At 42.2% G+C, this 11,697-nt stretch overlaps 1 protein-coding gene across 1 annotated transcript in view; it reads left to right on the plus strand.

Annotated features, from left to right (window-relative positions):
• The window catches only part of ARHGEF3 (Rho guanine nucleotide exchange factor 3), a 110,960-nt gene that overhangs the window by 200 nt on the left and 99,063 nt on the right, over positions 1-11,697 (plus strand). Inside the window, 2 exon segments of the mRNA XM_048315641.1 lie at positions 1-299; positions 301-392. Of these exon segments, the coding sequence (XP_048171598.1) occupies positions 1-299; positions 301-392 (391 nt within the window).

Raw genomic sequence — 11,697 nt, forward strand, 5'->3', positions numbered from 1 at the left:
GGCGTTCGGGGCTGCGGAGGCAGCTGCTGTGGGCCCGAGCGGCCGCCCCTCGCCGGGATGAGCAGTGTAGGAGTGACCCGGAGAGGAAGGGAAGGACAGAACACACAGCCGAGGAGCAGATGGGAGCCGGGAAAGGAGCCGGAGCGGGAAGGGCGGAGAGCCGGGCGGGGCCGGCGGAGAGGGGCGGGCGGCGGGGAGAGGCGAATACGGAGACGCGTCCCCTCCCTCCGGCTGCCCTGACGGCCGCCCGGAGCCCCGGGACCACCGCGTCCCGCCCGCTGCCGCCGGCTCCCGCTACTCACCCTCCGCAGCCCTTTCTCGCTGCCGCCGGGCCGGGGCGGCAGCTCCGCCAGCCGCATGCCCGGAGCCGAGCAGGAGCAGGACGGCGCAAGGTGAGTTCTGTTCCTCGGGGCTGGGCAGGTGGGCGCTGCCCGGCAGAGCTGGACGGGCTCGATTCTTCTGGGGCAGCCGGAGGCGGCAGTGGCGGAGCTGGCCGGAGGTCGCTCCGGGGGGACCCGCCGCGCCTTACGTGACTCGGCACGGAGCGGTGGCGGCGGTGCCACGGCGGGTCGGGAGGGGACTCCCGCCAGCTCCTGCTGGCTGGAAAGGGACTCGCCCTGCTCCAGCTCCTCGCCCTGCTCCAGCTCCTCGCCCTGCTCCGCGCTGCCCCGCGCAGGGGAGGCCGCAGCTCCGCGCTGCCCAGGTCGGTGCGGGACGCGCGGGCTCCGCTCGTGTCCCGGGAGGGGCCCTGAGGGGCGGCACCGGGGCTGGCGGGCGCTCGACCCGCTCCCTCTCGGATGCTGTTATTAGTTTATGATTTTGAAGAACTTTCAGCGTTTGTTTAGTGGCAAATCTTATACGAGCGTGGGTTTCGAGGGAAGGGCCGCGGTGCCCGGAGCCGGCCGCCTCCTTTGAGCCCCGTGGTGGTTGTCACGGACCGGCTGTACCCCCGCTGCTGTTTGCCGTGGCGGGGCCCGGAGCCGGCTCTCGGCCCTTCCCTCCGCCCGCTCGGCCCCCGCCTCGGGGGAGGAGGTGGGGGAGGCTCGGGCCGAAAGGAAAGTGGAAAAAAACAAACAGGGAGCGTAATGAGTTACACTTGCGGAGTGAGGCTCCGCAGCTCGCAGCGGGCTGTGATGGGAGGCGGCGCTGGTGCGCGGATCGCAGCCTGGTCTCTGCGGTGCGCAGGTGAACGCGCGGCGGGGTTCGTGCCGGCTGCGGGCTCAGTGCGCTACTGCTCATCTCCGTGCTGTGCTCGGCAGCGGCCGGGAGCTGTGATCTACTGCGGAACCATTTACGTTCATGCAAGAAATTCAGCTTTGGTAAATTTTTTTTCCCCGTGATTTTATTTTTTAATTTATTTTTTATATAGTTCTTAAATCTTACGACTATATAAACGTTCTTGTATACCTACGTTCATTAATGCAGTTTCTAGTTAAATGTTATCCTTTAGTACATTTTCATAGTTAAAGGGTAGAGGACATTCCCTCATCCTCAAAACACTTGCTATGGAATTACTTTGGTTGCATAGTTCTGTAGCATGTACAGAGGTCTGCCGAGTGCAACAGGTTATGAGACGGATGTTGTATCCGTACAGAATCTGAGTTCAGAATAGGAGAAGCCATGAGATTTGGAAACAAATAGACCAAAGTATTTATTGCAGAATAATAGTGCTTGCAGAATGCAGGTAGTAGAGTGTGTGAAACAGAGCTGCCCTGGTGCAGATGAAGTAAGGGAATGCACGGGGATACCTCTGGCTTGTCATTTTTAGTGGGTTTAGTCCTTCTGTTTAAATTTTTCCTATGTATGACATGATACCTGTTCTCAGTATGTATTTGTTAGCCAGTTTCAGTAAACAAGATGTCCCATTGTTTTGAACAGAGATCCCATTCACTTTCCCGTCGGAGCGGTGTGTATGGGTTAGCAGTGTGACAGGGCCTCGTGACCGCGAAGACACTGTAACATTCAGTATCATTCCCTGCACATTCTCGCAGACCTCCGCTCTGATTTGAATAGCTCACTTCTTCTCAGGACTGCTTTTGTGTAGACAGTTGTTCTGGCGTGATTCCAAGTTGTGGGAGTCGCATGTGCACATGATTTGGAGGTGTATTATGTGGAGTTGCTTCCAGAAAGTGGCCAGTGAGACCACGTCCTTAAACAAAACTTTTGTTTGGCTGTTCATGAATTGAAGTGGGTGATACCTGGTTCTGCTCGGGAGCTTATGTGTAATACCTTCATATTGACTCAGGAGCTTTTTCCTGTGTTAAAAAGCTCATGTGTTTCTTTTTTCCTGTCTTAATTTTTTTGCTTTAGGTATTAAAGAAAATTAACCTGACCCCTTAAATTTTGTTTATCCTGGAGTTTTATTTGTATGTTTTCAGTGATTCAGGTTTTTGAACAATCTCCTTTGATGAAAGGATTTTTCTGGGTATATATATATATATATATGTGTATTTTTTTTTTTTTTTTTTTTTTTTTTTTTTTTTTTTGTGGAAGCATCTGCCTGCTGCTACAAATGCTGTAATAAATCTGTTTAGAATCCTTTTGGAGTGCTTTGTGTATGTGCTGTATGTTTTTGCAGACACCTTATCAGCGTATAAATGAGACGTGTATTTGGAGAAATAATTTGTTGCCATTTTCTTCCTGTGTAATATGGAGGGCAGCTGGGAAATGGTCGTGGAAGACTATTTTGTTTAACTCAACCAGCCTCTATGTAAGTGTCTTTGCTTTGTTACCAAAGTGTGCCTCTCAGCTTGTGGGGGTGTTTTGTGGATTCCAGTTGTTCGGGTCATATGAAATCTGGAATTAACAAATGGCTGAGGTCTTGCACAAGTCTTTAGGAGTGTGTAGAATTACTGTAGTGTAGTAGCTAAAAAAATTGGAAAGAAAGGACTTGCTAAATACGCTCCAGTAATGTGTGATTAACACGCACCTCCTGCTTTGCTTTTGACTATAACAGCTATGAAGTAACTATTCTGAAATAAATGGTTATTTAGCATGAAGTAAATGGTTATTTAGCATGTGGTCTCCACCCGCAAATGTAACGCAGAGGATGTGCACACACAGACTATTCTCCCTTGTAGTGCCAGCCGGGGTAGAACGTGCAGGGATGTTCTGTCAAGTACCGAAATGTGGGCAATGATTAACTCGCAGGTGCTCGGCACAGCCCGAGATCAGCTGAAAGCGTTCCTGGCGAAAGGATCAGGCTGTTAATACCTAAACACAAGGGCGTGTGTACATTTATTACTTCCTAATCGCGTGCTGATGAGTATCCTGAGGGGAGGCTAGTGCTGTGGCTGGAGGAGATCGTTTGCAGTAACACGTCTCACCCAGACCACTGCTGAGGGCAGTACTTGAAGGTATGGCCAGTAGTAAAATCCAGCAATTCCCTCCAAAAATTGTTTAAACTGGACAAGAAGCAGAAGCTTTATGTTCTTGGCAATAAAAGAGGGTTTTTGGCCTTTTGTGTTAAATCATTATATATGCAATCAGAAATGTAACCAGAAAGGTGCCCCATATTGTTGTTGTTATTTTTTCCCTTTCTGTAGAGTTAATTACCCTCACAGTCCTCTAGTTGCCCTCATAGCTCTGCAGGTGTAATCAATGTGTGGCATTCAAAGAAGTTTATTGGCTTTTACACCACTGAAGCTTGCATAAACTTGGAAAGTTGGCAAGAATTATCTGGACTTGTGTGGTTTCTGTAGAACAAGAACAGCTGCTCTGTTGGTATAATCTCTCAGACATTTCAGTTGTTAAAGAGAAGTGCAGCTTTTGTTAGTTTAAACACCTCACCATTTCTCCTAAATAAATTTTTGGGATTATAACTAGGAGTATGCCCATTACACTGTCTGGACTATCACCTATTTGCTGAAGACAACAACCAGCTATTTGGACAGGGTATATTTTGGGGATGACTGACTCCTCCTTGCTTGTGTATGGCCTTTCCTTGGGAGAGGTTAAAGGTATGTATGAATTGCAGCACCAGCACGTTTGTATGGACATGTGCAGTTATGAGGGTATCCCAGGCCTGGATCCCCCTGTGGACAGTGAGGTTCTTAGGTGAGGCTGAACCCTAAAATGCTTTGCCTACAGAAGTAGGTGCTGTCAAAATTAACATTTGTTGATGCTCCATAGGTAAGTAATTAATAGCCTAGAAAAAAACTCGCTCAAGCGAGTAGATTGTTGTGTGGAGGGGTGGTCTTGCAAACTTTGCCATGTAGACTTGGATTCTAAAAACTTTCCCATGTTGGTTTGGATTCTGACTGTGCTTAGCAATTGCAGGCAAAAAGCTGTAAAGACTCAATTTTAGGACAATACAACTCTTTGTCTGCCTTTCAATGTATTAAATAACCCAGAAAATAAATGCAAGGCCACCTTGGCAAACTTCAGTTAAGTGTATTAAACTGTGCAATAATCCTGAATGAAATAATCATGATTATTAAGACAGTAGGCTGAAAGGATCATAATTTTAATTTTAGGCAGAAAATATGACACCGTTCCAGGTAGATAAAATTTTAACCTGCCATTTCCTGGCAGTGATGATTCTGATAAAGGGAAAAATGTGTGTTGTATTTATCTCAGCTGTGGTGATCTTTGTCTTGGTTTTCATTTGTGCTTAATGTATTTTTGGTGAAGATAAACAAAAGGGAAGCAGGGATATGCTGAAAGGATGAGAAGAATATGAAGAAAAGGGACAGTGGTTGCATTAATTTTACATTGGGCATGCATGCTGTATCTCATTTTTCTTTTTTTTTGGAGTCTGCCTTTACTGTGAAAGAGATTTAATTTCAAAAAATGTGTCTTTTTTGTTTAGTTAATTGTTCCTTAAATTGACTTAGCTTTGTATAGCCCTTTTAATATTCTTTACAGAAACAGCAAAAAGATATTTCTGGAAATAATTTTCCTCTAGGTAAAACCTAGATTTAAAAAATCATAGAAAAAAATCTTTGTGTTTTATTGTTACAATTTTGAATAGAAACTTAGTGCTTGCTTTCAAATACAGAAGTTTGAGGAGGATAGAGTTAAATAAATCTCAAATTGCTGGTTGTATGAGTCACTAAATTGGGAACATAAATACTCATATTCTTTGGAAAGAACCTCTCAACATTGTTTTCTTGCATAGTGTCAACTGCAAAGCACAATGCAGTATGTTTAGCTTAAAAGTAGTTGTATTTGCATTTGAAATCATAGTTTATGATAAAAGTCAGATAACCTTTTGCATGTCAAACTGGCTAAAGGCTAGCATTAAGTCTCCAGTGCAAGCTGCATTATTATACTGTTGTGTTTTGTTTGCTTGCTTCGCTGAAAAGAAATAAAAACTTGGAGAGGGGTAAAGGGTAGAGAAATGGGCAGTGCTGGAGAACTGCCTGCTGATAGAAGGGACAGGTTGTTTTCTTTGCTGTCTGGTGCTGAAGCCAGAGACTTGAAATAGGAACATCTGGATCTTTTAGTCCAGAGAGAAACAGATTTGTCTCAGGGTGACATAAGTAATTTCAACATCAGTGGCAAAAAAAGTTCTTGATATCTCTGTGTATTGAATAGAGTATAGTACTTACTGTTCTCTGTGTTCTGCTTAAACAGTAGATTTCATTTTTTGTGTGTATCTTCTGCATTTTAAACCTCTTTAAAATGTTTTGTTGAAGTCTTTGCAAGTGTTTCATAATGTTAGGTTTTGTCCTAATCAGATGAGAGATTTGGTTGCATGTTTTAAGATGCAAGAGTACTGAAGCATTATTTTTTTATTGATATGGTAATCAACTACCATCCCTAAAAGTGACAACAAAGCTCACAAACATTCCTTATTGTGCCCTGCACTGCTAAAGTTTGACTTGAAACCACTGGCAGCTCCTGATAACTTGGCAGATTGAAGAGTGTGGATGAGTCCTTGCTCTCCTGTATTTGTGGCAGTAATGGACAGTATTATATAATATGCTGGTGTGCAGGACAGACTAAACCAGCAGTGTCAGTCCTTTCTTATGCTTTCCTGAGCCATAACCTGCTTAGGAAAATCTGTGTTTGTATTTTGGGAGTAGAACGTGTGCATGTACCTGCTTGTGGTGTCCCTGATGTTGCTGTCCTACCATGTAAATGTATTTAAATGGATCTGAAAGCTGAGGTGTAACCCTGTCCTCTCTTTGATGCTGGGAAACTTCTCTGGGGGCTTTCATTGATGGTAATGTTAGATGCATTCTAATGTAGTTGGTTGCCTTCCATTTCTTTTGGTATTTTTTAGGGAAAAGAGCTAAGGCTCAGTTAACTGGAGGAGTGGTTCCATTGACAGTGTTGTCTCATATTGGGCTGTATTTCTCCAGCATGGAGCACTCTTTCATGTCAGTGTTCTGGTTTCAGCCTGGAATGAACTTTTATCTATTTATTTATTTAATAATTGTCTTCTACCTTTTAATGTACTTTGTGCTGAGAATAAGCACATCATTTATGCTATTTCAAAACTAAATATTGTCTTTTATATATGCTGGATAGACTGTCTTGCTGTCTATAGCAAGTGTGTGTCTTTGGGAGAGGGTGCCAAACTCAACACTTGCTGTGAGGCAGGATCATTCCATTACTTTAAAGCTTCTTCTCTGTCACCTTGAAGAGTTCTGACCGATTCACCAAAATATGCAGCATCTGTGGTTCTCTGAACTGCTGCCTCCAAATATCTTTGTGTATATGCTTGTAGAAAGTACCTATATAAAATTTAACTGCACTTCTGAGGAGGACAGAAGGCAAATATTTTTAATGAGATGCCTTCAGAACAGGAATAAAAACTCTCAAAAATAGGTATTTGGAAAGGTGCTCCAAAACATCATTCCTTAGGGCATCAGGTGCATTTTTAAAGACTCCAAGAGGGTAAGTAATGGTATGCCACATGTGTTCATTGAGGTCAAAACTTGAAATAACCATGGCGTGTGTGAAAACAAGTTTATGGTGTGCTGGGTGGATGAATCTGGATTGAAGTGGTCATCCAAAGTGGAATTCTCAGCACTGGCTGCTACTGTGAAATATTGTTCAAGAGCTTCTTGAGTTTTCACTCTGGTTTCACTGAAGTGTGCTATAGTGGCATAAAGATGTTTTGCAACTGCCATATCTGAAAGCCTCAGAAAAACAATTTGAAGAAAAGATTGTTTTTAGAATTTGTCATTGTGAAGTTTGGTTTAAAGTTTAAATGTGCCCTTGAACAAAGTGTTTGCCTAAGGCGGCAGCTGGCTGGGAGCTGAGTGCTATTGAGATGGGAGATAGTTGTGTTTGCTGAATTCGGGTGTGGAAACCTGACTTTTCAGAAAGCAATGCAAGGGTAAGTGTGTTCATTCACCTGAAATGGCATATTTCAGGCAGTTAGTGAGGGAATGGGGATGGCCTCTTTGGAGATGTTACACTACACCTGCTAACTGGTAATCAGCTCTTCAGGCTTTGTGAGCGTAAAGACATTGGCTGCAGAGAATGATGCTGGCTAACACATCAATTTCTTCGTAGTAGATGCACATAATTGCCCATTACGTAGTGATGCTACTGCCTTCTTTTTTTCATTAAAAAGAATAATAGTTTCTGCATTGAAGGTTCTTAGAGTTCAGAAAAGATTTTTTTTTCCTCACAGTTCTCTTATCAACTAAGTGTAACAAGATACTATTTCAACAATGCAAAGCATTTTAGTGAGGGTGAGGAACTGTGGGAACATGTTTCATCAGAAGATATTAATTATTTTTGCTTTAACTATAGTGAACAGCTGTTGAATGATATGTTATTTTTTAACTATGGCTACTGTGAATATCTTGTCTAGAGATACAAATAGGGTGTGGAGGGAAAGGCAAAAAATATTTTTAGCCTGAGGATCAAAGTGTATCTACACTGTAACACAAGGAGAGGGGGGAAAAAAGAGGAGGAGGAGAAAATAGGCTTTGTGTAGGGAATCAGTTTTAACAAGATTGGCTAATACTTACCCCATTCTTCCAGATATAAGTTAGGTTTGAACCTGTGGGTATTGTGACTTCAATACTTTTCTTGAACCTTCTTATGTCTTTGTGTTCAAATGATCCTGCTGTGCTGTTCTGTGCAGGTGTTCAGGGGCTTGAGTGCTGTGCTATACTAGAGCCTTTCCCCCTGCTTTGCTTTTGTCCACTTAAGGGCCATTGCATACTCCCAAAATGAAATACAAATGAATAAAATATACTTAAATATAACACACTTGTCAGTATTTGAGCTAGTGGCTTACCACTGCTAGGCTTTTCTGTGCCATTATGTGGTGTAAGAATTTACTCTAAGGCAGATGGACTGATAAGGCTTCAGACAGAGTTAGTGTTTTTAATGGAAGCATAGAAGAGGTAACATAAAAGAATTTTCGGGTGCATGTTTCCCTATGGGGACTCTAGTGTTAAGCAATGTATACTTGGTCATAGAAGATTAAGTAGTCTGAATTTCAGATGTCTCCTCAAAACCAGCAAGGATGTTTCTTCAAGTTTCCACAGTAAGACAGAGACAGTAGTGTTAAACATAGTTGCTATAAATAAACTCTTTGGCATTGTTTTCCTATGTTTTTGTTCTGCAGTAGCTTTTTGCCCACTTCCTGCAGTTACAGCACAGCACGATCTCCAGGACAACACCTAATTCAAGTGCGTGTCCCTTATCTGGAACAGGCAAGGTTCAGTGTACAGAGGCTCAGGAACAGAATGCGTCTGAGCAGTCTCTTAATATTCATTGACTTGTCTTGGCATCTGGCTTCAGGCTTTTAAGAGGGAAGATGATAGATTTATTTTCCTCCTTCAAGTTTCATCATGAATCTTGCCTATGCCATGAAGTTCAAGTCCAAACAAGAGTTGGATGGTGATACAGAAAGAGGCACCTGTGAGCAGCACATTTGTTTCTGAACATCGTTCTTTTGCTTCTTGAATTGCATTTAATTTTCTAAGATGTTGTTGTTACTGGAGGCTGATTTCTGAGGATAGTAGTAGTATTCTGATTGTGTGCATATATATATATTTTTAAACATATACAAAGTTTCCTTTGTTAGTTTTAACTTTCATTTTGTGTGGCTTACTTTGAATATGAACAATATTTTTTAGAGACTATAAGCCTTACAATTTTCTTTCCACAAAAAAAAAAAAATCAGTTTTATTTTAGACCTACTGAAGCAGTTTCTGTTTGCTGGAAATATGTAAAATATGTAAATATTCTTAATATATATGTAAAATATTCTTAATGCTTGAAAAGATAAATCCCCCTTGTACATATTTAAATAATAATATTTTATTCTCAAGAAAGCGTCTTATGGGAACTCTGTGGCACATGAGTAGGGAATCTACAGGCTGAGAATTTTTCAGTGAAATGACTTTCAAGTAAGTAGTAGTGGTAATATTTGGTATCTATGACTTTGTAAAGTGTTGACAGATACCAGTTTTCCATTTGCCATTTAGAAACTAAAAAACTTTTGGTATTTTGACAAGGCCATAAAACTTGTCAGTGTTGTGGGGATCAACTGTTTAATTACCTGTTGCTCCTGGTAGAGTGTCAACAAAGACCCATGTAGACCTGTTGACAGGAATAGTGTGACAAAAGTGTGTCCCTGAAGCTTGTCTGACTCACTGCTGTCCAACCTCCAAAGTGTGGCTGGGGAGAGCTGCTGAATGGCAATCCCGACATGGCCTCCAAACCTTGGCAGTGCCCTCCATCTCCACAGACAGTAACCAAGGAGTGTGATTTGAAAGAAGCTGATGTAGACAGCTGATATAGGCTGATACAGACAAAAGTCACTCAAAGTGCACAGCATGCTACTGTTGTTCTCAGATATCAGGCTGGGAATGTGAGGGAGCTGAGAGGTTTGACAAGATGTATTTCTCTCTATTACTTCATGTGGTTTTCTTTTGCGGAGCATCTGAGAACATAAATTGGGCTAATGCCATGTTCCATTTATTTTCTGTTAGATCTATGTCAACCTTTATCATCAATTGTTCATAGAAAAGAATAACACAATAACTTTTATCACTTCTGGCCTCTGCTTTTGCTCTAGTTTGAGTGTGGAAGTCTCAGTGCAGAGATATGTATGGAGTGTTGGCTTGGATATTTCCACAGGTGGGGAGGAGAGTGCTGAAAACAACTTTATTTTTTTTTTTTTTAAGTCATACGTTGAACAGTTGTGCTGCTCTAGTACCAGCTCACAGGTGAACAGTGGAAGTTGTGCCTTTTTTTCTGGAATGGCAACCTTGTGGTTTTGTAATCTGAATCTTTGACCTTCCAACTTTGAGAGGTAATGGACTGCTTCCAACCTTGCCCTGAACCTTTGATCTTACTGGTATGGGTGACTGTAAGAGGAGGTAAAACTCTTGCTGCCATAACTTGTGTGATCATTGAAGAATCTGGGCTTTCCCCAGGTTAGGAAATGGCTTCCTCAAAAAGGGGCACTTTGCAGAAGATATTAAGTATGGACTCTTGCAATGTTGCTTTAAAATGTATTTAAGAAAAACTCTCCTCTTCCTGTGTTATTATAGACTAGAGAGGCAAGTAATAATTTAGTTTTCAGCACATGTTGCTGCTCAGCCAGCTTTAGAATTACTGGGTTTTTTGTGTGGATCTGTTTGGTGGGGTTTTTGTGCTGTTGATTTGGTTTGAGTTTTTGGTTTGTGTTTGGTTTTGCTGGTTTTTTTTTCTTTGTGGTGTTTTTGTTTGTTTTTTCTTACTTTTTGTATCTTCCAAAATGATGCACTTGAGAATCAGGAGTAAATTTGAGGCCAGGCACTGATCCAAAAAGAGGTCAGATGGCTGAGTCTCTGTTCCTGCCCTCAGAGAGGTGAGGCTTTTGTTGTTTTCCTGTTCAGAGCAGTTTTTTGGATGCTTAAAACAAGATGTCAAGAAATAAATTTGCCCAAAAATAGACTTGTATCCCTCTCTATTATGAGGGATGTTAAAAAAATTCAAGATTAAAGACCTATTCTTGCAAATCTGTCCTGTTTGCTCTGAAGGGTCAGTGCCACAGGCTCTGTTCACAGCAAGGGGCGGGCAAAAACAAGACATTAATGTCAGTAAGGACCAAAGTTTGGTTGCTGGTCCTGGGACTTCTGTCTGATAAACAGGGCTTTGCCAGGGCTGTTTATCCACTCCTGCATGGGCAGAATTTTGAAACCAAGATGGGCATTCTCTTCAGAGCATTTATTTTGTGCAGGTTGGCCTTATCTACGTGCCAGTGACGGGACACGTGCCCTGCACTCAGTTTTTCATGCTGTCCCTGAGATCTGTCAAGTCAGATTTTGGCCCAGGTTTCACACAGGTTAAACCAGCTTTTTAATGGTTCTTTGTACCTTCTTGAAAAACTATGGGATTATTATCTTGACAAGCACAGCCTATTTTCTGGTTGTATACTAGAAGGTATTAATTAATGTACAGTTGAGTCTGATTTCTGTTAATTCATTAGGTCTTGTACTGACCATAGTAGAAACCAGGTGTTAAATCAAGTTGAATAAGATGACTGATGGCTAAAAATATCCTCCCCCCTCCTTTAAAAGAAAGCAGGAGTGGGGAGGGAAGCTGTAGGACTCACAAGTTTCAGGTTAACATTGTGGATCCTGTTACCAAAAAATAATTACTGTTTCATGGTGGAATTAACTTGCATTATGTAGAGTCTTCATTTGTTCTTGCCATGCAAGTAATTTACTGGAAACTTATTTGACCATATAGACCTTTTGTAAGTGGTGTAACTTGGGAATTGCTATTGCC

Source organism: Corvus hawaiiensis, chromosome 11 (assembly GCF_020740725.1).
Source record: "Corvus hawaiiensis isolate bCorHaw1 chromosome 11, bCorHaw1.pri.cur, whole genome shotgun sequence".
Lineage (NCBI taxonomy): Eukaryota > Metazoa > Chordata > Aves > Passeriformes > Corvidae > Corvus > Corvus hawaiiensis.